Raw genomic sequence first — 25,116 nt, 5'->3', positions numbered from 1 at the left:
GCGGTCTGCGAATCCCAGGCGCCTGCCTCGTACAGAGCAGAGGCTGCGGCTGCAGCAGCGCGAGCGGCGCCCTGGTCCTGGCGCGCGCTCGCGGGCATCACTCAGCGCCCCCCCCCCCCCCGCACCGCGTCCGCCGCCTCGACTTTCTCTCTTTCCCCCGCTAGGCTCGGGGCGACGCCCGCGTGGATGGGATGGAAGCAGGACCCTCGGGAGCAGGTATGGAGGACGCTGGCGGGGGGGGGGGGGACGGCTTAAAAGGAATGCAGGGGGGAGTCTTGGAAGGAGGAAGATGCAATAGGTCCAGGGGCTCAGGGGAGCAAGTGCAACTGAGAGGAGGGGGCTGAGAGGCAAGGGTGGTGTGCAAAGCGACATGGGGGCAGCGCGAGTCTGCTGCATGTTTGGGTTCAGCTCTTTGGTGGGCCGCAGTATGTTTGGGGGCTTATGGGGAGAAGTGCAATTGAGGGGAGGGGGCTGAGAACGGTGGGAGGCCTGCTGAGGAACAGCGGGGAGGGTTTTCTTTTGGAAGGGTGGGCTGTGTTGGGGACTGCAGGGGGCTTGAGGGGTTTAGGGGAGCTCAGAGCAAGAGGCCTGCCGAGGCAGAGGAGTGGTCTGTGGGGGGATTACAAAAGGAGGGTCTGCAGCTGCTGTGTGTGTGCCGGAGGGGGGTGGCCCATATGGGTGCAAGTGTGAGATCAAAGAGGTCTGCCAAGGAGCGGAGTGGCAAATCGTGTGTGTGTGTGTGTGTGCTTGCAGTGCGCGTACGTGGGGGATGCAGGAAGGATGAGGACACGGAGGGGGCTGTGCGGATGAGGGGCGGGAGGAGACATGGATCGGTGGGGGAGGGGAGAGAATGAGAAGTCTTGGGACTTTGAGAAAGGAGTCCCGGCGTGGCGTCCAGGGCACCTGGAGCCACATGTGGAGAGGGAGTTGTCTGATGGGTTCCAGTTGGGCTGCAAGAGTAGTTGGCAAAGAGAAGGCGATGCTGAGGGGTGGATGGGAGGAAGTGGGCATTCCCAGGCAAGTTGGAGGGGTTAGGGGCTAAAGAAGCACTTGCGTTGGGGGTGTTCTTGCCTAGGGAAAGGGGGAGCAGCAGCTAATTGAGAAGGACAAAATGCAGTAATATTGAGAAGAAATAAACACACACACACCATCACTGGGACTAAAGGTTGAGGACGTCCCCCAGTATCCTAAATGTGTTGGATAGGAACAGGCAATGATGACTTTAAAACTGCCCATCCCCCTCTCCAACAGATTGATGTGCAGGGATTAACTTTGTGCATGGTTACATCCACATCATACATTTAAAGTTCATGGCTCCTGCCACCAAAAAAAAAGTGTCCCATTAGCTGTATTTTGTTACAGGTGCTGGGAATTGTAGCTCTGCGAGTGGTAAACTACAGCTTCCAGGACTGTTTGCGTATGTGTGCTTTAATTGTATGATGTGGATGTGACCTGCTGTTTCAAATTGATTTTTTAAAAAATGTAAACCACTTTGAGGTAACTTGTGACAAAAAGCAGTATATAAGCACTACTACTACTAGTATTATTATGTGCAACAAGGTGAGAGGGGCCTGTTGAGTACTTAAGTGGAGGCAGAGGAGAAATCTGCAGCATTAGCACATCCAAGCGCCAAGTTGAGTGGAGGGAGATGTTGGCTTAGCAGGTATGAAATGCCTTGTGGCTCTTGAAAGGAGAATGTTGCAAAGGAGAGAAGATATGGAGAGTAAGCGTTTGCTGGGCACTGAGAGGTCCAATAGCTTTTGAAAGAGGGGAGAATGTGGTGCTGCAGATCCTCAGAGAGGGAAGCTCACTTCAGCACAAATCACCCTGAATAGGAGAGCACTAAGAGGGGCTTTCTCTGCTCTGGGTCTCCTGGGTTTAAAGGAGTCTGGCTGATTCAGGAGCAAAACTGACTTTAGGTGTGCGAGCGAAGCCTTGCTTGTTACATAGACAGGGGTGTGAAGGTGGGTGAGAGGGAGAAACACATGCCCTGTCCAGGAGGAGGAGATAAAATGCTGAATCTTTGCACAAACATTTTTGTAAGATACTTGCTGCTTAATTGAGATTTGGGAAATGATTTTGGAGCTGACTAGTGGAGGGGACATAGAGGCATTCGTGCTGCCCCCTTCGCTGTATCAGGGAAGCTGGGGGGTCGGTTTTGAGTGGCTGAGCATGCCTGAAAGCTGGATGACGAGGGGACAGAAGCAGAAAGATAAGGATCCCTTGTTAGGAGAAGGGAAGCTGGCAGCAGCTGGGTCCTTGGTGAGCCCCCCCCTTTCCCTCCAGGCATAGCTAAGAGGTTTGAGGGGAAGATATGCCCACAGCCTTTGAGTAGCTGGAGGAGGAAAGACTCTCTTGCAGCCTTTGTCAAGTAGGCGCCCTCCAGGTGTTTTAGACAGCAAATCCCATCAGCACAAGTAATAGTCCAGAACAACTGGAGGGCAACTCCAGCCTGGTGGAGAGGCTGTTGTCCTGTTTTTGTGTACTGAAGGAGTGATCAGAAGGCTATTGAAACCCATCAGTATTTGTGTGTGTGTGTGTGTGTGCGCGCGCGCGCCTTTTCTTTTGTTGGCTTTTACAAAAGTAGAACATCTTGCTTTCAGACCTACTTTAAATTGACACACAAAGCCCTTCTAGGTTGATGGGAAAGAGAATTGATGCTTGAGTTTCCTGACATCTTTTCAGATATGGTTTTTAAAAAAAAAAAAACAAACAACTTTCCCATAGTGCCTTGTAGAGGCAAAACCTAACTTCCAGGGAGGTGGGTGATTGTTTACTACACTTGCAAAGTGCTTTGTGATCTCTTGCTTCATTGTCTCCTCAATAGCCTTGTTAGGCTGGGTCACTGCTATTAAAAAAGTGTTGCGGGTGGTGATCTGTCAGGCTGATGAGACTGGTGTGCCCATGGCTACATAGTGGCTGGTTCCATGTGACTCTGAGCCAGGTTTTAGAAACATAGGAACCTGCCTCCCACTGGTCCCACTGGCTCAGCATTGTCTACAGTTTACACTGTCCGGCAGCGGCTCTCCAAGGTCTCTGAGAGGAGGCATTCCCAGCGCTACCTGGAGATACTGGGGGGATTAACCTTGGCCCTTCCTCGTTCAGGGCAGGTTCTCTGCCACCGAGTTATCTAGCTTATTGTGGTTTACAGGGCATGAGCTGTGTGCCCATGCACATGGCCTGATTGCTTCTGCTTGCTCTTCCCCCTAGCAGGAGCAGGAGAAACAAATCAGCCAGCCTTGGCTTTGCAGACTGACCAAGCCCAGGGTTTGTGGTTTTGGTTTTCCCTAACAAGCCACAGCAAATCATGGGTTTGGACTGGCCAGCAATTGTGGCTTGTTAGGGAGCAATAGATCACGGCCCCTTGTTTAGCTATAACACAAAGTCTTAAGTTTCTGTTTCATTTATTCTCCTTGCTCTGGGGCAGGGCTGAAGTAGGGACAGCTGGGCAGCGATGTACCAACACCCTGCCCAGGTTCAGTAAACCAGAAGGTCTGGATTATGACATGTGAACATGACCACTATTTAAAAGGGATGAGACTTCATATGGCTTTCCCAGGTCTTAAGTCCTCCAACTTCTTCCCAGTTAGGTTGGTGAGAGAGGAGTGGGGTTTGCTGGCATATCAAGTTGGTTGTCTGCTTGCCAGGCTGCAGGTGTGTACTCACATCCCAGGAAGGGCTGTAGCTCAGTGGCAGAACATCTGCTTTGCATGCAAAAGGTTGCAGGTTCAATCCTCACCCTCTCCAGGTAGGCCTTGGAGAGACCTCTCCTGCCTAACATCCTGGAGGGGCCTGACTCTGTAGAAGGCAGCTTCCTGTGTTCCTGGTGTTCTTTAAAATAAATGCAGAGCCCAAGAGTGAAGGCTGGCTTGCTTCTAGTTCTGGTTTTAACTTGTGGAAATTCACCCATAAAGTTTTTGTGTGATGAAGGTTGCGATCCTAACCCCTCTTTACCTGGGAGGAAGACCCACTGAGTTCTGGGTGGGTATGCTTAGTCTTGCACAGGGCAGCTGCCTCATTAGAAGGACTTACACCATTTTTGTTTCAGAAACTAGACATGTGTCCATTCATGTCTTTGGAGGCAGGGCTTGAACCTGGAGAAAGGAATTTAATTAAGATGGTGCCTTGGACCAAGTGGAAGGGTCCATTCTTAAAGAAAAATTGTTCCTGGCACCAGTATTCGAAATTTGCCGGGTGCTAGGCAAATTTGGCACCTGACTATCTGCCACTTGCGACCAAGTGAATATATTTGGGCGCCTGGATGGTGCCTGATGTCTTTGCCATCTGGAGGTGCATGCTTGGGGGACCATTGGATCTTGCCTGTTTTCACACACTAACATTACATCCTGTAGAATTCTATCTGTGATATTTTATCTGCACAATCAAAATTTGGCTTATATATCTGACTTTCTAACACACCCCATACATGCTTAGATGGCCCTTTTCCAGCTTGAAAAGCAAATACAACTTCTCTAAGTTTCTCTGGCTGGCTGGCTGCCTCAGTTACAATTCTTACTTGCTACCAGAAGCCAAGTGGCTAAACTACAAGTTGGACTTTTCCAAAAGCCAATTTTGGCATTAAGCTGTACTTAGCTGTATTCAGTGGAATATCTCTGTTGGTATAGCGTGAGACTCTTAATATCAGAGTTGTGGGTTTGAGCACCACATTGGGCAAAAGATCTCTATATTGCAGGGGTTGGACTGGATAACCCTTGGGGTCCCTTCCAACTCTACAATTCCACGATAAACATAGCAATTTAGAGTGTTACCCAAATAGCCATACAACTTGTATTGGCTTGATCAATCTGTGTCAATGTAAGTATAGCTTATCAAGAAATAAGCCTCTATGGAGCCTATCTTGTGTGAGTTGTTGTGTTTAGAAGAAGCCAAGTGAGAACAGACACTCATTAAGGGATGCAACAGCAGACATTTCTGCATTTGTCTCTGTGTCCAGAGTGGTTTGAATGCTCCTGTTTGAATGCAGAGGTATGACAGACTGCTTCCTTTCTAGATATGGCGCCTCATGGCACACAGTTTGATGGCTGTGAACCCTAATGGCTGATCTTGACAAACTGATTGCAGATGTGAACTGAGGATGTGTTGATAACTCCACAAGGCGGATTTTAATTTGATAGATAAAATAAATAGGATTGCATCCCAACTAAGTCCTTCCTTTCAGTAGGTCTCCTCTGAGTAGGACTAACATTGGATCAGGGATGTTTGACTCAAAAGTTTCAAGTGCAAATCATTTGCCAAGCATTTTGCATCATTTTTACCACTTCAAAATAACCAATCTGGCTCAGTCCAGCAACAAAAGTGTAAAATACTTAAGAGTTAAATTCTGCCGCTTTTGCTGAGTTCCTACAGAATTGCGACTTACGAAACAGCTGGGGTTCACAGCCACACCATTGACTGCTGTGTGATATTTGTAGGGGTGGGAAATGTTTAGTTTCACAAGTTCATTAAAAAGAATGAATGGATGCCTATTGCAAGTCAGGTTGTAGACTAGAGTTTTTAGCTTTGTTTACTAAATGCCAGTAAAATAAACATGCTAGATTAGATCGCTCTCTAGGGCAGTGCTGGGAAGCCTTGAGCTCTGAGAACTTCTTATTTTGCCTGCAGCATTGTTTTCCCTAAGCCATGCCTGCCTGTCTGCCCATCACCTGGTGTCATATGATATCAGATGTGGGTCAGGTAAGCTCAGCTGATCCAAACTGAACAGGAGATGTTCTCCCAATTCTTCTGTTCTGTGCACAGGTAAAATTTCTTGCTTTTTGAATTTGGCACCTTTTTTGTTGTTGCTGCCCTGCAGTAACAGAAAAGGCACCAAACACAAAAAGCACAGAATTATTTCTGGATAACACCCTGCCTCTGAAATAAAATCCTGTTAAGCATGCTGGGAATTGTAGCTCTGTGAACTACAGTTCCCAGGATTCTTTGCGGGGGAACCATGTGGTTTAAATGTATGACCTGGATGTGACCAAAGAATTGGGAATGCCCTTGGATCAGGCTCCTGTTTTTTCCCCTTTGCAGGTGTGGCTTGAAAAGTTTTGCATCCTGTAGTTACTGCTTATTGCTTTGCTGATTTTAGATGCTCTTGCCATGCCATATGGTTGATTTGAAGGAGATGGTGGTTTTCCTAGGTCCAAAATGAGGTTTTGGTTGCTTCATTTTATGTGTTCCTTCACTGTAGACTAGAATGTTATGTTGAGGTCTCTTCTTGCTCCAACTCTGAGCAATGTACACTTTGTTTTGTTTAGTATGGCCCTGTGGCCTCTGCGTGATGCAAAATCTTTGTGATTTGTGTGATTTTTGGCATCAAATCCATAACAAGCTTACATTAACTTCATCATAGCATAGCAGAGAATCATCAGCAGGCAGTGAGTGCAAACTTGCGGCTTTGCAGAACTTAGGTGAGAAAAGATTTTGCCTTTTATTCATCTGCATAGATTTCTAAGTTCTTTGTTTAAATGCCATCTTCATGCTGGCTCTGATAGCTTGAGTTGTCTTCTAGGAATTTTGCTTGGGGCACATATTCAATTACAGCAAATAACCTGTTGAGTTTTGAATTTGTTGCATGCCTAACTGTGTTTTTTCCTACTTAAAAATATCCTCAGTTATATGGAATAGCTTCATCTTGTGCCTGTCTAAACAAATGAAATTTGCTGTTAATGCAGATTACTGTAATTTAATACAGATTAAATCTAGGTGTTAATTCTTCTTAAAAATAAATGCTTCAGGTGAGGAAGAAAGAAAAATGGTAGTCATGTAGTATTGATTCTCCCAGGTTTACAAAAAGCCTGTTACAGCTTCAAGGAATGTGTAATTTAAAGGTGGGGAACTTTTGGTTCTCCAGTTGCTGTTTGACTCCCAATTCCTGTTAGCTCTGACCATTGGTCATGTGGAGGCATTTTATGGAGAAAAATAGCAGCTGCCACACAAAAATGGCAGCCCCAATGTTGACTGCCATCTTTTACCACTGGAGTGGCATATTCTAGGTGTTTAGTAATTTGGACTGTTATTATGTGTGTGTGTGTGTGTGTGTGTGTGTGTGTTTGTTTTGTTTTTTTGCAAACTACTTTGAGTTTATGTTCTAAAGAAAAGTCTGACAAAAGCTAACACTACTGGTTCTGGAGAAAGGCGAGTCTCACTACCCCTCAGTGAGTGATGAATGGGTACAAATGGAACAAACAACAACACCCGACGATACTTGCTTGTTGATCAGTGCATTTATTGCTGATTTCTGCTCCTTTTTGAAGACTGTGGACTCAGCTAGATTGATAAAGAAATAGCGATTTACAGTGGTATCTCGGGTTAAGTACTTAATTCGTTCCGGAGATCCGTTCTTAACCTGAAACTGTTCTTAACCTGAAGCACCACTTTAGCTAATGGGGCCTCCCACTGCCGCCACACAGCCGGAGCACGATTTCTGTTCTCATCCTGAAGCAAAGTTCTTAACCTGAGGTACTCTTTCTGGGTTAATGGAGTCTGTAGCCTGAAGCGTATGTAACCCGAGGTACCATTGTATATGTGCTATAACACTGTGCCACCAGATGGCGCTGTGGAGTCCCAGTTTTTCCCTACCAGATTTCTCTGTTTAAATGTACCTGTTTTAACGCTGCTTTGATGTGTCTAGATCCAGCCTGTGTAGGCACCAGAGAGGAACCCAATCCAATCTAATCCATAGTTCTATGCAGGATAAGTTTAATTTTAGAAATTAGATTCCATCTTCTAAAAATCAGATGCTGGAACGTATTAGGCCTTGAGAATGCCTTTCCCAAGCCCCCTTGGCAGTGGCTGGGAGTGGGCATCCCCTACCCCTGGTGCTGGTGACCCCCCTGTGAATGGGAAACTTTGCTGTCTATCCTTTTGTGTGTGTTTGGTTCGGCAGATTGAGAGCTGGTTCCTAGAGGAGTGATTAATGACATGTGTTGCCCGCAGTCACAACTTTGCTGCCGTTTGGAAAGCGGTGGGTCTGTGTGTGTGGTTCCCCCTCCCCCTCTTTCCCCTTTGGGATCTCACTTCTCTCCCTGCCCCCAGTTAATTTATTGAAACAGCAGGAGAGTATGTGGGAGAGAAAGGGTGGAGGTGGCAGTTTATCCTCCCAAAAGCCTCCGTGAAAACAAAGCTACTCCATGTGTCCTGTGTTGTCTAGGATCGTTGGTGCATCCCCCCCCTTGTGTTGGGGGTGCAAGGATCTAAATAGACATGTTAATTTCATGCCCTCCTAACAGGGCAGCCCCCATCAAGCAGCTGTTGATCTAGAGCTGGCTGACAGCTGTTAAGACAAATCCTTTGTTTAGGATGGGGATTATCTCAAAACAGAGGTTCGGAGGCCTTGAATTCTCTCTGCACACCCAAATAAAGATGCTTGGGGGGAAGGATGGGTTTCAGGGGGAAACCAGACGTGGACATTCTCTTTGGAATATGCTGCCTCTGGTGAGCAGGGGGAAAAAGAAGTTTGCTGCCGGATCTTTCAGTGGCAAAGTCTGGTTTCATACTGCTGGATGTGTTGTGCTGCAACTGAAAATAGGCTTCTTCCCCTCCTTGTGCCCCTCTGCCTAGGCTCATTCATTTGCATGACAAAGTGGAGGCTTAATGCAACTTTGCCATGGTGAGTGGAGGTATGCAGAGGGGCACCCCCTTGTTTCTAGGGAGAATGGGGCAGGTCTTGATAAAGGGGTGACTGTCTCTCTGGGTTCCCCTGTGCTGGCTTTGGTTACTTGCGTTTTGTAGATGCGGTTTCTTCAACTGTGCCATGGCGATGACCTCAAGCTCTTTAGGACTGGGTTGCCCAAATGTCTCGTCTGCATCTGTGAAGACAATTTGTCTGGATGGTATTCGTAGTAGGGCCGCCATGGTGGTGGCCCCGCAGTTAAGTGGAATTAGATCTTGCTCTAAGTTGGGCAGGACCCATCCCATGTGGTCTTTACATGGGCCTTGAAGACCTACTTTTTCATGAGGGCCTTCGTGTAATATAAATGGGGGTTTCTATTCTGGGGGTCTGCTGACATTTCTTTTCACTGCTGGTGTATTTCAGTCTATTTTGAACTGTCTTTTAGGGCTAGTGTTGCAATAAAGTGGATATATTGAATTGTTACCTTTGTATATTTCGTTCCGTTGTGAACAGCTCTGTGGAGCCATGTGCTCAGAAATCCAATCATCTTTGTTTTTAATTGGTGCAAATGGAAGTTGTGTTTGCATCTGGCAAAGTTAAGTTCATTGTGGTTGCTGATTCCCCCCTTGCCACCCTTCTGTTCTGTGGATCATTGGCTCACCTTTTACAGGTAAGAGCCACAGTGTTGTCTCTTAATTTCCTTCCCTTCCTTCAAGGAGCACAGCTGGGTCCCTGGAATTGCTTGTCATCTTTTTATTTCTAGACAGTTATATCAAACATTAGTCACACTCAGAATAGATGCATTGAAATGAAATAACAAGAGTGACTTTGGTCCATTAATGTCAATGGTTCTTCTCTGAGCAGAACTTAGTTGGCCTAGCTAGTCTTCTCGAATTTCAGCTAAAGCAGGGGTACAAACCTGGTGGCCCTATAGATGTTGTTGGACTACAAATTCCATCATCTGTGACCATCGTCTAGGTTAAGATCCTTCCTCTAGTAAAACTAAAAACCCAACAAAGTCTTAAACAGTCTTTTAAAGCATGGGTTCTACCTCTAAACATGATTGTGTTTTGTTTTTTGTTACTCTTCCCCTGGTTAAGATAGTACAGCTAGCTATCTGTTTTTACCCTCACAGCAACCCTGTGAGGTGGGCTAGACTGAGAGGCTGGCCCAAGATCACCTGGTGAGCTTGATGGCCAAGTGGGGATTTGAACCCTGGTCTCCCAGGTCCTAGTCTGGCACTCTAACCACTGTGCCACCACTAAAACTCTCCAGTATTTTAGGGTGTGTGTGATGTTAAGTTTTAAAAAAATATTCTCTGTCATGAAATCACAAAAGCTCAAACACACAAACAAGGAACAGTTATGGCATTCCTGCAAGGTAGTGTTAAAATGAAACTTCTAACTCATTTAAATTGCTTTGCAATGAGCACAATTTGCATACCACATTTCTGCATATTGGAGATAATGAACAGGTGGCCGCTTTGCACTTCTTATTCTGCAAAATTTATTCAGAAGATGTTGCCCCTGGATATGACTGGAAACTTTGCAGTTAGGTACTGAACAATCTTGAGCTTTTGAGAATTAGGAAAACCAGTGCATCTTGGCTGTCTCATTTCAGGAACCTTGAGTATTTTTGCCATCATAGCTCTGAACTCAGGAAGCTTGGTTTCTTAGGAACCTGAAAATACATAAAAGTCATGTTCAAATGCTACTTTCCCAGAACCTGTGATCATGCTGAGATTAGGAGCAGATCTTGGGCTTGAAGACCTTCTCACCCACTTCCCTGCCTCCACCACCGTGCATGCTGCATAACCAGAGCTGTGATATTGCAGGAGCACTGGGCAAAGTGCCAAGACTTGTATTGTCTCTGCTGTATTTTTAAAGCAAGCATCTAGCCCTCCTGACTGCAAGTATATAGAATGGACATGAACCTCAGAACTGCTCCCTGTCTTGGTCATAGCTCAGTGATAGAGCACCTCCTTTGCTTCCAGAAGGCTCCAAATTCAATCCTCAGTGGCATCTCTGGGAATTTCCCCTGTCTGAAACCATGGAGAGGTGCTGCCAGTCATTTTAGACCAGTGATTAGCTTATATATCTGAGTTTCTAGCACTGGACCCAAGTTTGAGAAAGGCTGGTGTAGGCAGTACTGAGTCAGATGGATCAATGACCTGACTCTGAACAAGGCAGCGTCCTATGTTCTGGGGCAGGGCAAGTATTGGCTGAAAAAGCTTAATGGTGCCTTGGGGAAAGTGCTTTGGAGGAGGTCTGAATCTCTGGGGTAGAGCATCTCCTTGGCCTTTGGGAGGTCCCAGGCTCAACCCCCAGCATCTCCAGGTAGGGCTGGGAGAAAGACCCCTATCTGAAACTCTAGACAGTCTCTTGTCCGTCAGTGCGGACAGCACTGGGCCAGATGGAGCAATGGTCTGGTTTGGGCTAAGGCAGCTTCCTGTGTTCTTTGGGGGGTGTTGGTGTCGCTTGCCTCTTGGGCAGGCATTCTGCCATGGGTAAGTCCTAGGGTGCCGTGAAAAGAGGGGTGGGAAAGCAGCTGGGTGCCAAGGCTCTCAGGCGGTGGTGTGTAGCTAATGTCTGGAGTCTCATCTTGCCAGCTGGGATGCTGAGCTTTAATTTATGCATCATGGCCACTCTTCCCTTGTCTGCCGTCCAGCCATAATTCGCCCGCCAGCCATCCCCCTTGTTGTGTCGCTCACGGGCAACCACTTTTAATCTGTGCATTGATTCCTTGACTTCATTAATTAATCTGCAAGGCTTTCAAGAGACAGGGCTTGGCAACGGTCTGAAAGCTGGAGCAAATCTGCATTTGTGTTTTATGTGAAACTCTGTGGCATCCTGGCAACTCCACAGCAATTTCACTCCTGTGCGGTTTAAGACTTTTGAAATGTCCCAAACCATCTCGCTGAGGCTGTTACTGCGGAAAAGCAACAGCTAATCCTCAACTTGATCTGTATTGCAGGTGGAGGGGTGAGGAGGGAGAGAGAGAGAGAGAGAGAGAGAGAGAGAGAGAGAGAGAGAGAAGGGAAGATGCATTGAATGAGCCCTGGGGGAATCTGGGAGAGTTTGGTCCCCATTGTGTGTCTCTCTAGTCCACAGCTGCGCCTTGTCCATTCATTTTTGTCCTGCAAACGTGTGCAGTGACGCGGCAGGAGCCCTGCCACAGACTGTTCTCAGACTGCGTGTGTTAAAGATTCTGGTTTTCTTTTTTAATAGTCTGTGGGCTTAGCCATGCCATCTTGCCAAGTGTGATCCAGCCACATACTTTCTTTTGTTCAACTCCTCCTTTCCCCCAAGGCATTCCTTGGACACAAAAGTATTTTGCACCCAGATCCACAGGATGTGGGAAGGGTATGGCAAAGGTGCATTGGGGAGAGCCTTAAGTTCTGGGGGCAAGGAAGAACTTTTCAACTCCACACCTTCAATATATATAGCCTGTTTAATCTCTTATCCCAAATTGACAATTTCATCTCGCTTACTGGAAATATCAGTGGAGATTTTTCATTTTTAATAATGGTTTAACAATGCCCTGATTGAACAAGTGCTTTCTTTTATGTGTCTAGAAGCTTACTCAGAAGTCTGTGGTGAGCTACCTTGCCAAAAGTTTTGTGAAAGTCCATGTATACTATGTTAACTGGATTACCCCTATCTATATGTGTGTAGACTCTCTTCTCTTAAAGGTAAAGGTAAAGGGACCCCTGACTGTTAAGTCCAGTCGTGAACGACTCTGTGGTTGCAGTGCTCATCTCGCTTTACAGGCTGAGGGAGCCGGCGGTTGTCTGCAGACAGCTTCCAGGTCATGTGGCCAGCATGACTAAGCCGCTTCTGGCGAACCAGAGCAGCGCACGGAAACGCCGTTCGCCCTCCCGCTGGAGCAGTACCTATTTATCTACTTGCACCTTGATGTGCTTTCGAACTGCTAGGTGGGCAGGAGCTGGGACCAAGCAACGGGAGCTCACCCCATCGCGGGGATTTGAACCGCCGACCTTCTGATTGGCAAGCCCTAGGCTCTGTGGTTTAGACCACAGCACCACCCGTATCCCATATATGCGTGTAGACTCTCTTCTCTTAAAGTACGCTTGATAAGTTGTTGACATTACTGAGCTGGATGGCTCAGTAGTCTCTCTGTGTAAGGCAGTCCTATCAAAACCAGATCAGCAAGGAACCCCCCAGTGGCACTCAACAGCCGTCATTTAATGAGGCACAGGAGACTGGGAAGATGTTTTTAGCTCTTTTCTTAAAAGTCATTGACAATTGTGGCAGGCTGACTTCCCTTAGTAACGTGTTTGCTGTGCTGGCTGGGGCTGATGGGAGTTTTAGTATAGAACATCTGGAGGGCACCAGGTTGGAGAGGGCTGCTTGAATGCTCCCAAGGATGCTTCTTGGAACGGTTCCTTTCAAATTCCAGAGAAGCATGTGAACCTGTTCCTTATATATCAACAGTTCTAGAACTATGTTGTTGTGGAGCCATTGAGAAATATCTACCGGTATCTGTACTAAATATCTATCTGTACTTGGCCTTGCATGGGATTCTGCCCCTACCCCCAAATATGGAGATCAGTTTTGCAGAACATCTTAGTTCATAAAACAGTCACATCCATCACTCTAGAGCAGTGATTTCCAACCTTTTTTTGACCATGCCCCACCTAAGCATCTCTAAAGTCCTGATGCCTCCCGCCCCCGCCTCCCATGACATATAATTCTTATTATTCAAAAAATGAACTCCTATTCACATAGAGGAAGCCTAAAAGGCCATTAACACATTCTCGAATTCCCCCCCCTCATAAAAATCAAATTGCCCCCCTGTGGGGCATGTGCCCCACATTGGGAACCACAGCTCTAGAGAGTAAAGACAAGGGTTATTAAAAGTGAGTTGTGGATGTGCCTTGATTTGTAGAACTAATAAAGTTTATTAAGTTGTCTGATTAGACACCCCCCCCCAGCAGTTTTCAAGTGGCCTGCATTGAGGTTTAGAACCGCTGTTCTCAGTGAGGAATTAGACTGTGTTGAAAGGAAGCGCAGCAGCAGCAGCCTCTCAGCAGAGTAAGCCAGAGCGCCCCTCAGGCGGGGCAGACATCTGCAGCTTGGGGAGCCCTGCGGGGAACTCTTCTGAAGGCTGGAGGCGGGAGAAGGGCTTTTCTTCCCACCGCCAGCCTTCAGAACAGCCTTCTGAATATTGGCGGTGGGGAGGAAAACCTTCCTCCCACCGCAAGTCTTCAAGACAGGTCCGGGAACAGAGGAGAAGCGCTGCGTGCCTTCCCCTCTGTTCCCGGACCTGTCCTGAAGGCTTGTGGCGGGAGGAGGGCTTTCCTCCCCACCGCCAACATTCAGAATGCTGTTCTGAATGTTGGCGGTGGGGAGGAAAAACCCTCCTCCCACCGCAAGCCCCGGGAAGAGAGGAGAAGCTGTGCGCCTTCTCCTCTGTTCCTGGACCTCCCACCGCAAGCCTTCAGGACAGGTCCGGGAACAGAGGGGAAGGCACGCAGCTTCTCCTCTGTTCCCGGGGCTTGCAGTGGGAGGAGGGTTCCCCGCTGTCCCCGGAGATTTCCCTATGGGCTTTCGTCTTGCGAAGCAAGCCCATAGGGAAATTCGTCTTGCGAAGCCGCTAAAAAATCGGAAAACCCTTTCGTCTTGCGGGTTTTTCGTTTAGCGAGGCATTCGTCTTGCGGGGCACCACTGTATAAGGTAGGGACACACACACACACCAGGGAGGAGAAAATAAGAGATGTGTGATTAAGGAACTGGCCATCTCAGTAATAGTTTCCTTAAAAGACAACAAACCATTCCTGATTCTTTCCAGAGCTGGTCCTTGAGATGTGTGAATGGGTGTGTTACTTGGGATCCTGACCCAGGCAGAGAAATGGCTAACTCTACCTCCTGAAAGTTTCTACTTCTGCTGGGGGTCTCTGGCAGCTTTGGGTTTAAACAGTTTGTACTGTAGGGCTGAGCAGAATTTAGACTGATCCAATTTCTTTTTGTTGCTTATTATAAGAGCTACCAACCAGAGCCAGGTGCAAAAGAGAGTAGTGTTTGAGTTGAAGAAAAGTGAGCATGTCCTGACCTTAGGATTTGTTTTCAGCTCAGGAACTGAAGCGAGTTCACAGTCCCTTTGCCCAAGGGGCCAACTCCCACTTCGCTTTATTCATTTCAGTGGCCTAATTTAGTTGGGAAAACTCATTCTGCTGTTGCTGTTGTTAAGGAACTGGGGGTCAGAACCCCTGGCTGACCTACTGTCAGTCACTCAGAGATCTACTGGTAGATCGGGATCTACCACCTGCCCACCCCTGCTCCACAGAACACCGTTTTAGTCCTTTTTCCTAAGTGGTGTGGGCTGCCAATTTTTGTCTGTGGATGGTCAGGCTGGTTGATGGTGTCTACTGATTCATTTATTTTTAAAATTATCCCAAAGGGCAATGAATCCTCATCATCTTCAGGAAAATCAAGGCAGATAATTGGCTAGTTGTCGCCTAATTTAGTTGCACTAAGTTTCCACTGAAATCAGTGGGACAAGTTAGTTGGGACAAGTTAGTTACAACATAAATAAGTAATGACTAATTTGTCACACTTATTTCATTGGGACCCAAATTCTGCTAACTTAGTCTGGAGCCAACCCAATGTTTGCTTTGTACCCAGAATCTACCATAACCACTACCAAGACCTCCCTGCTAAATGCAAGGTTTTCATTTGAAATTTTAAAATGTAATATTAAACACATACAACAACAGCTGATTGTCCACACCAAACCACCCTCCTCGCTGAGGCTTGTAAATCATGTTGCAATTCTGGAGAGCTGTGTTGGGTGGGATGCAGGGCTGATAATAGCAGTTTGTGGTATGGAGGGGGCTCTTCAGAGATGGATGCTGGCCTCTGGGTGACCTTGTAAGGGAGCAGACTCCCAAGTCTGTTCACTGGGGAAGCCGGTAGGTTAAAGGGCAGGTTGAGATTGATTGTAGGGTGGAACCTATTGCTTCCCGTGACTTGACTTAAAAAGAACAGCATGCAATTGATCCTTCCCAAATGTTCTTTCTCTGGGAAGAGTAGTCGAAGAGAGCTAATTTCCCTCTACAAGATTTCCCTTCTGTACTCTGAATCATCACCACACTTTACCTGAGTCTTCACATGGCCACAGAATGGAGTGGTACAAAGAAGGGCTGTGCAGACCACAGGTAGAATGACATTTATTTTTCTTACTGCTGTGTGTGTGGTTTAAAATAAAAATAAAAATCCACCCTACAAATAAAAAGCAGGAGAGAGAGGTGGGTTAGACCTTTATCACCAACATACTAGATTTATTATTGCAGGAGGTTTTAAAAAGTGAGAGAATCCTTAATAGTGTTGATCATCCTGAAGTGGTACAGCTCACTTTGTATAGCCTCATGACTTGTACCACTTAATTCTGCTGCCAAGTAGGAAACAGTGCTTAGAGAAGAAGAAGAAGAGAAGAGTTTGGATTTGATATCCCGCCTTTCACTCCCCTTCAGGAGTCTCAAAGCGGCTAACATTCTCCTTTCCCTTCCTCCCCCACAACAAACACTCTGTGAGGTGAGTGGGGCTGAGAGACTTCAGAGAAGTGTGACTGGCCCAAGGTCACCCAGCAGCTGCATGTGGAGGAGCGGGGACGCGAACCCGGTTCCCCAGATTACGAGACTACCGCTCTTAACCACTACACCACACTGGCTCTCTAGAGTGGGATAACTCCGTGGTAAAGCACCTGTTTTGTATGCAGAAAGGTTCCTGGCTCAGTTGCTGGCATATTCCATTAAAATCAACATCTAGGAGCTGTGTGTGCATATATATCTGTCTTGGACCCTGTAGCATCCTCTGCCAAACTGGTACCCTTTCGGACTTAAACACCCAGCACAGCCAGTGGTCAGGAATCATGGGCGCAGTGGTCCAGAACTTCTGGGGGGCACCAGGTTGTGGAAGATGTTGCTGCTCAGAGCAGATAATGCTGTGCCAGACAGACAAATAGTCTGGTCTGATAAAAGGCAGCTCCTAAGAATATAATAGGAGCCTTGCTGGATAGCCTTGATAGTCTAGCACCCTCTTCTCACAGTGGCCAACCAGATGCCAATGGGAAGGCCACAAGCAGGCCCTGAGCACAACAGACTCTCCCACCCTGCAATTTCCAGCAAATGTTATTTAAAGGCATACTTCCTCTGACAGAGGAGGTCTAGTAGTCCTTGACACAGAACACAGCCATCAGGGCTAGTAGTCATTGATATTCTCATCCTTAGTGAATTTGTGTTACCCTCTTTAGAAGCCGTCCACTTTAGAGGCAATCGTTACCCCTTCTGGCAGCAAATTTTATAATTTAACTGTGAGAAGAGATCCAGCACCCTCTTCTCACAGTGGTCAGGCAGGTGACTATGGGAAGCCTGCAAGCAGGACCTGAGCATGGCAACACCCCCTCTAGTGCATACTGCCCTCAATACTGTAAATAGTACCTAGCCATAATATTTAGTTGTTATTGGTAGCCTGTCCTCCATGAATTTGCCTAAACCCTTTGTAAAGCCACCAGAGAAGGTGGAAGCGAAATCCACAATTGAATTATGTATGTGTGATCTAAAATCTTCCATCATTCAGCTTTACTGGCTGGTGCCAGGTTCACTTTTCTCCATGCCGTGCATAATTCAACACACCTTTATCATGTCCCCTTGCTTACTTGCCTGTTTTCTAAACTAAAATGCCTTAAATGCTGCAACTTTTCCACACAGGGGAGTCGCTCAAGCCCCTTGATCATTTTGGTTCCCCTTCTTCACCTTTCCCCCAGCTTTACAATATCCCTTTTTTGACGCACAGAGACCAGAACTGTCCTGTGTTCCCATGAATATGATGCTGGCTGGGGAGTCCAGGTGTTCTGGGAGTACAGGGTCCACCAGCCCCAGCCAGCACAAACTGTACAGCCCCTAACATCTGGGAATTCTACTTGGTCCGTCCCACACCCCTTTGCCTCTAGTTCTATTAGGAACCCTTCAGTGAGGTTGGGGGTTGAAATATTCATTATTTCAGGCAGATTCCTTTACCACTTTGCATCTCATGCAACAGTGTTGGCACCAGGGAAATCTGACTCTTTACTCTTGTTCTCCAGAAACCATGAATTTTGGGGTTCCTTTGGTTTCAATTCACTTTTGTTCTCTGAAACAATCTATTGTGAATCTTTGGTTTGAGCTCCCCGCGCCCCCCTTCCAGTGTTGCCAAACAACAACTCTCCAACCTTCTGGACCAAACACCTCTGTGTCCTACAAACCACCAAGGTGTATGCATTGTTTCTATCCTTACCACCACTAGTGCATTTGACAGGCCTAAAAATATTATAACTGAGCTTTTCTGAACTTTTCGTTTGTCATTCCTGTGTTTAAACTTTGCAGCCAGAGGCCTCAGGAATTAGGCTGGGAACTGGGGAATTGCTTTTGGTAGGTGAGGGCTGTCCAGTGGAACTAGGTTATCAGAGAGATTGAGGGAAATGTTACAGTGGGAGTGCATTATGGCAGGATGAGGTGGAGATGTATTACTTAAAAATCCAGTGCTGACTCCCTTTTAAGTGATGGGGTCATATTGTCACAGGTAGTTGAACTGCAGACTTGCCATCTCTTTGGAAAGCTCTTTGCACCACTCTTTCCCATAATTAATCAATGTTCCTGTATAGCATTGGCTGCAGTGTCATTTACTTGGGACTACAACTCCTTTATGGGATGCGGGTGGTGCTGTGGGTTAAACCACAGAGCCTAGGAGTTGCCGATCAGAAGGTTGGTGGTTCGAATCCCCGCGGCAGGGTGAGCTCCCGTTGCTCGGTCCCTGCTCCTGCCAACCTAGCAGTTCAAAAGCACGTCAAAGTGCAAGTAGATAAATAGGTACCGCTCCGGTGGGAAGGTAAACAGCATTTTCGTGCACTGCTCTGGTTCACCAGAAGCAGCTTAGTTATGCTGGCCACATGACCCGGAAGCTGTACGCTGGCTCCCTCGGTCAATAAAGCGAGATGAGCGCCGCAACCCCAGAGTCGGCCACGACTGGACCTAACAGTCAGGGGTCCCTTTACCTTTACAACTCCTTTGGCCATGCTGGCTGAGGTTGATGAGGACCTCTGAAGTGCCAAAGGTTGACCACCCTTCATCTAAAGCATTGGTCTTCAACTGGTGGGTCTGGGCGCATTACCAGGTCAAAGCCTGACCTATGATGGGTCACAACAGCAGTACCCCATTGTGCAAATACACGGCAACATATTAAGTAATGGGTCCCCAGATGTGTGTGTAGGCTAAAGTTTGGTCCTCAGTTTGGACAGATTGAAGACTACTGCTGTGACATTTTAAAATATCCTCTCCTCTTTCTTTTGTCTAGCAACCGCTGCAGGCACTTACCTGCCACCCCTGCAGCAGGTATTTCAAGCTCCTCGCCGGCCCGGGATAGGAACTGTCGGGAAGCCAATCAAACTCTTAGCCAACTACTTTGAAGTAGACATTCCCAAGATTGACGTCTATCACTATGAAGTTGACATCAAGCCAGACAAGTGCCCTCGCAGAGTCAACAGGTAAGGCAAGTATTAGCGTTTAGCAATTTCTCCTCTTGTCCAGCCCTTTAACTGGGAAGAAGCCAAAGGCCTTGGAGAAAACGCATGCAGAGCCCTGCATCTCTTCTCCTCCCCCATCCGGCTAGTTCTGAGAGCCCCACTTCCAAGCACACCTGTTGCAGCTCTTTCTGCCCAGTGGGATACTTGGCACTATTTAGCTTTGCTACGAGTGAAGTTGCCGCTTTTTGCACAGGTGGGAGTTGACCCTGCAAGCTGATGCTTAGACCGGCAGTGAAGTGGCTTTCCTGCAGCATCTCTTTCTTCCTTCCTCTCCGCCCACACTGGGAATTTGGCCTCTCTCCTCGCCCCATCTCTGGCCATGCGCTGGCAGTGGCGGCTTGAGAGATAACTGGGCTATGGGCTCTATCACTAGTCAGCTTACAGCAGCTGTGTGATTTTGGCTGCGGTCCCAGGCTTTTAAAATAGCCATCCTTAGGCTTTGGGCAATTGTACTGCTGTTTAAAACTCTGCTGTTCGTTTAATTCTTTGCTTGGGAAGGTCAGTATTGAGAGTTATCTGAATTAAAGAATGAAAATTCTGCAAGGAGCACATGCGTAGAGCAGCTGATTAAATTTTGTACCTGTTCTCTTTTAACTTGCATAATTCTGGCTTGGCTATCCATGAAGGCGTGAGAAACCTCTAGAGGCTCACTCTCCCCCGCTCCTGGATACCAAACAGGCTTCTGAGATGTCAGCTGAAGGCATTGTAGAGTTGGCATGCTGGTCAGATACTTCAAGACTGCTACTAGGTAGAGGGCAGCGTAATTTAAAAATAAAAATTATGGTGCCATTTGTTAGCAAGGACAGGAACATGGGCTACTTGTCCCCTAGCCTTGCAGCAGTCAGGGGCAAGTGTGCCCCCACTGGCCACCTGCTTATAACTGAAAGCATATTGCAACTAGGAATGCAAGCAGTCATCAGTGGCACAGGCCAGCATGTCAGACGAGGACCAAGGAGGGGACACAGGTCCAAGTCCTTACTTATCCATGAAGTTCATTAGATGGACAGGTTGCGCACAGCCAACCTCACCTGCTTCGTGCAGTTATTGTGATGGTACATTTTTTTTTTTTTTTTGGTGGGAGAAATTTATATATCGCCCTATCCTTTGGGTAGCGTGAAGTAAAAATGCAATAACATTATTTATTACCTTAAAAAAAAAACTGGCAGTCAGGCCAGTTACAAATAAAAAATAAAAAATAGTTAAGTGGAGAAATGGTTGATCTTCTTATTTCCTAATGGCAATGCCTTAAAGTCCAACCCTTCAGATGTTGTTGGACTACAGTTCCCATACTGCTAAGGGGAGCTGTCGTCTAACAACATCTGGAGGGCACCAGGTTGACCAAATTTACTTTAAACATGCTTGACCATGACTTGTCAGTATTTGCCTGGTCAATGTTGCTTTTGATCATTTCAGGGCATTACCCATAGGCTTAAGTAACTTTTATGATAAACATCAAAATTATTCAGATATTTTTTTTTTAGAAAACTTACTTAGCATATCATCAAAGGCAATTAAAAATAAGATATTTTTTTGGAGAAAAACATTAATACAAATTTCATACTTCTTCACTGGTTGGTGTGTCAGCTGCAGTCTTTTTCTGGACAGGGATAGCCTGGGTACAGTTAGCTGCACTCTGTAACAGACTTTTTATGAGGCCACCATTGAACGCAATTCAACAACTGCGACGAGTGCAGAATGTGGCAGCCAGAGTGTGGAGAGGAATAGAACTCAAGCAGGTACACTGGTTGCCAGTTACCTTCCGGGCACAAAACTATGTGCTTAAGACAACATTTAAAGCTCTGAATGATCTGCAGCCCAAATATCTGAGAGAATGCTGTCCCCAGGATCAACCTACCCTGCATTAAGATAAAAGGCTGCTTTCTGGGTCATCCCTATGTTAAACGAGGTGCATAATGCAGGGATGCATGGTAGAGCCTTAATGGTGGTGGCTCCATGTCTTTGGAATGACCTCTCCTGAAGTGCATCTCACCCTAGCTGTATATTTGGGAGGAAGGGTGGGGTATAAATGAAAATAATAAAATTTGTTTTGAAGCCAGATGAAAGATCTCTTTTTGGTAGGCCTTCTATTATAAATTGCATACACTTATGTAATTTCCGAGAATGATTTTTTAAAGTTTTTCTGCTTATTTTATCCAATATTGCCTTTTTTTCTTTTTTCTTTTGGTAAACTACCCTGTGACCATTTTTGGTGAAGAGCGATCAAGAAACCTGATAAAGAAACAAATCATTTACCAAGCATTCTACCTCATTTTTGCCACTTCAGGTTAACCCATCTGTCTCAGTCTAGCGATGAAAGCATTAAATTCTGTCACTTTTGCTGTGTTTCTGCAGAATTGTGGAGTTCACAACTACTTCATTGGCTGCTGTGCAGTGTTTGTGAATGGGAATCTTGAGATTCGGGCTGGAAAATGTCCTGTTCAAAAGTTCATTAATAAGAGTGAACGAATGCCTGTTGCAAACACAACGTTAAACAAACCTGGCAATTTATGATGGTTTTTAAAGCTTTGTTTACTAAATTCCTGTAAAATAAACATGCGTTATTAGATTGCTCTCTAGGGCATTAGTAAATTTTCTAATGCAATCAGGGGTTTTTTTCCTGATGCAGATCACTATGATTTACATAAGGAAAATCTTCCAATTGAAATTTTTTTCAGACAAGTTACATCACTTATGGGAATGAGGGAAAATACAAGATCAGCCGAGGTGATTGGCCAAGCAATACAAAGTTGTTTTATTAGATAGTCTTGGTAAAGTCTGGGTGCTTAGCCTATTGCACTCATTTACTCAGCAGAGTAGTACCTTCCACTTGCTGCATGTTGAGACTTAAACTTTTTCAGCACCAGCACTGACTCAAATGATCCTGAGTTCTCCCTCATGTTCTAGCTTGGCTGCTCCCAGTCCAGTCATACATCTGGTCCTAGTTTCCTACTGGAATTGTGAACCTGCTAGCCAATCCTTCTAGCTTCTCTCTTCCTCCCCCTCCCCTCCTGGTCTCTCTCTCTGCAGGGAGGTTGTGGAATACATGGTACAACACTTCAAACCTCAAATCTTTGGAGATCGGAAGCCGGTGTACGATGGGAAAAAGAACATCTATACAGTCACTGCCCTGCCCATTGGCAATGAAAGGGTAAGAGGGCGGTGTTCTCTTGGGTGGTTGGGCTTCCTCAGGCACCCTCCTTTTTAAAGCCAGAAGGATCAGGAGAATTAAGAAGTTGCATTGGTGTTCCCTTCTACCTCTGCTGTCCATCCAACATGGCAGTCACTAAAAATTACATGTCAGTCACTTGACATCACCTTGATGTCTGGCGACCCAGCTTCAGAGGAAAGAATTGGGAACACACTCTTAAGTGTGTTTTCAATTCTTTCTCCCTCTGTATCCTGACTTGAACTCAAGCCCCTGATGAAGGGGACTTGCAAAGCACTGTGCTTTCAGCTGGAATTGTGTTTAATGAATGCCAGAGACAGCAGGAGCTTAACAGCAACTGTTTCATTGTCTAAAAATGACTATACAACAGGCCTAAACAAACTCACTAATGCAACTTCTTTTTCTTCAATCCTTCACTCCTAGTTCTAGTTCCATACCATATAAGGCAGGGGTTCCAAAGCCATAGTTCCATGCCATACCATATAGGGTATGGGTTCACAAAACTCTGGACCGCAGGTACTCCATGAGCTTCATTCAGGTGGCCCATAGCATGTCTGAATTAAATATTCATATTTATTTTTTAAATGGTTCCTTTATTTCTTTCCTTGTATTTTATTGTATTACAACCTGACTACTGTGGAATGCAAATCATAACACACAATAAAAGACAATTTTAAAAAATTAATTTATTTTTCTGTCATTTGCTGGTAGGTTGACTTTGAGGTGACAATTCCAGGGGAAGGCAAAGACAGGATATTCAAGGTTTCAATCAAGTGGATGGCCATTGTGAGCTGGCGGATGCTTCATGAGGCCCTGGTGAGCGGGCAGATTCCTGTTCCGCTGGAATCTGTCCAAGCCCTTGATGTTGCCATGAGGCACCTGGCCTCCATGAGGTAACTAACTTTCGTGACCAGGGATTTAGTTAATATTTTTTTTAGGGAAGATACACACAACTCTGGGCACATCTTTTATCCTGTTTTCACACAGATATATTACATCCATGAAGCCAACATGGCCCTGGGAGTTGTATTTTTGTGGAATTTTCTGTGAGGGAGTAGCTCTCATGCCTCTTCACTTTCTTCAGCTGGTGTCTAAAAGAGTACAGTGATGGTGCCTACATAATATCAGTAGGTAGGGTGTTCCAATGCACAGATGCTGCCTCATTAAAGGAAAACGACTGCTTTCAAATGCGGAATGGACATCGCTTGGCACTTGTAGAGGTGCAAGTTCCACAGATTAAAGTGATTGGATTGGCATGCATGGAGCAAGGAAATCCTTTAACTTGCAACTTTGAAGACTGCCCGCCCCAATTAAATAGTGCCTAGGTATGAGGAAAGAACTGGGCAAAATTATGCTAGTGACAAATCTTTAAGAAGATTTGAGGCCTAGGGACATTCTTGAAGGGTTTTTGTGCCTCAGTCTAGACTTCAAATATCAAAGTTTGCTGTCCTACATGGGTATAGCATGGGCTAATGTTCTTCATTTTCTTTGGCCTCCCCAGGTACACGCCAGTGGGCCGTTCCTTCTTCTCTCCCCCTGAAGGATACTATCACCCGCTGGGAGGCGGCCGGGAGGTCTGGTTTGGGTTCCACCAGTCTGTCAGGCCCGCTATGTGGAAGATGATGCTGAATATTGATGGTAACTATATGCATGCAGTAATGTAACCCTGTAACTGTAAAACATTCAGAATACCCAACCAGAAGTCTGTGACTGAAAAAAGATTGTTGGCAATGCCTCTTAGGTTCTATGGGGCCCTGTTCACCAGAGGTGCCTGAATTAACTGTTGTGATAGGTTCAATGGAGAACAAGAACCTGGTCAGATGTAGCTTGCATTGTGGTGATTATTTTGACAGTTCACAGGCACAGGTTTTCTGACAGCATGCATGGCTGGTGTTTCCCTAAGCAGCTTCATAAAAGGCAGAGCAAAAATGTATTATATAAACATAAGTAAACTTATCTGGTTCTCTGCAAGTGTTGCATTGCTTTTTAAAATGTGATTTTTCTAGAGCATTTGAGGGAGGGGGTTCTTCTTTGGTTCTTGTTTTTATTACAAATTTTGTGTTTATATATTGTATTTTTATGCTGTGAATGGCCCTGAGATCTACGGATGAAGGGTGGTATACTAATTCTAGTAGTAGTAATCATCATCATCCTGGTTTTGTTATGGAGTATTTACATGTTTTTCTACTAGTCATTTGTTTATCCCACAGTTTTCTCTGTCACTTTCCAAACTGCAAAAAATTCATTTAAAAATGGATTTGTTGTGCTAGGGTGACAGTACTTAAATCCATGTCAATTGCATAAACCTAAAGTTCTGGTATGCGCTCGAACCCCTCCTGCAAAATGGTGGCAGTCAGGAAGCACCCCTAGAGAAAGAGAGTCAAGAAATGACCGTGATGCTTGTGCTGCTGTTGCCTGGAGTGACCTGCACTCTTGTCTGCCCACTCCACAACAGTATCAGCGACAGCCTTCTACAAGGCCCAGCCCGTGATTGAGTTCATGTGTGAGGTGCTCGACATCCGGAACATTGATGAGCAGCCGAAGCCCCTGACTGATTCTCAGAGAGTCCGTTTCACCAAGGAGATCAAAGGTAAAAGAGGGCAGAGACTCTAAAAGGCCCTAGTTGGCAAGTGGTTTTCTTTCAGGGCCGCAAAGGAAATAGATGCAAAGCAAAAGGCAAAATTAAGAGGGGCAATATTTTGGAGGCCATGGTGGAAAGTCTGGGACACCCTATCCCTCCTTTGCGTTCTGTGTT

The 25,116-nt window shown here is 46.1% G+C and overlaps 1 protein-coding gene across 2 annotated transcripts in view; it reads left to right on the top strand.

The window, feature by feature from the left end:
- The first annotated feature begins 49 nt into the window (after positions 1-49).
- The window catches only part of LOC309347266 (protein argonaute-1), a 47,195-nt gene continuing 22,128 nt past the window's right edge, over positions 50-25,116 (top strand). Inside the window, exons 1-6 of one of the 2 annotated variants that reach the window (XM_081871656.1) lie at positions 50-216; positions 18,967-19,156; positions 22,223-22,343; positions 23,073-23,254; positions 23,863-23,999; positions 24,817-24,951. In XM_081871656.1, the coding sequence (XP_081727782.1) occupies positions 192-216; positions 18,967-19,156; positions 22,223-22,343; positions 23,073-23,254; positions 23,863-23,999; positions 24,817-24,951 (790 nt within the window). In that variant the 5' untranslated portion in view covers positions 50-191. Of the gene's footprint in view, positions 217-18,966; positions 19,162-22,222; positions 22,344-23,072; positions 23,255-23,862; positions 24,000-24,816; positions 24,952-25,116 lie in introns of those variants that run through there. The other variant, XM_081871657.1, reaches the window with a different exon arrangement.

This window comes from Podarcis erhardii (assembly GCF_964252035.2).
Source record: "Podarcis erhardii genome assembly, chromosome: 7".
In the NCBI taxonomy this organism is placed as follows: Eukaryota; Metazoa; Chordata; class Lepidosauria; order Squamata; family Lacertidae; genus Podarcis; species Podarcis erhardii.
This window is presented reverse-complemented; position numbering and strand designations above follow the sequence as displayed.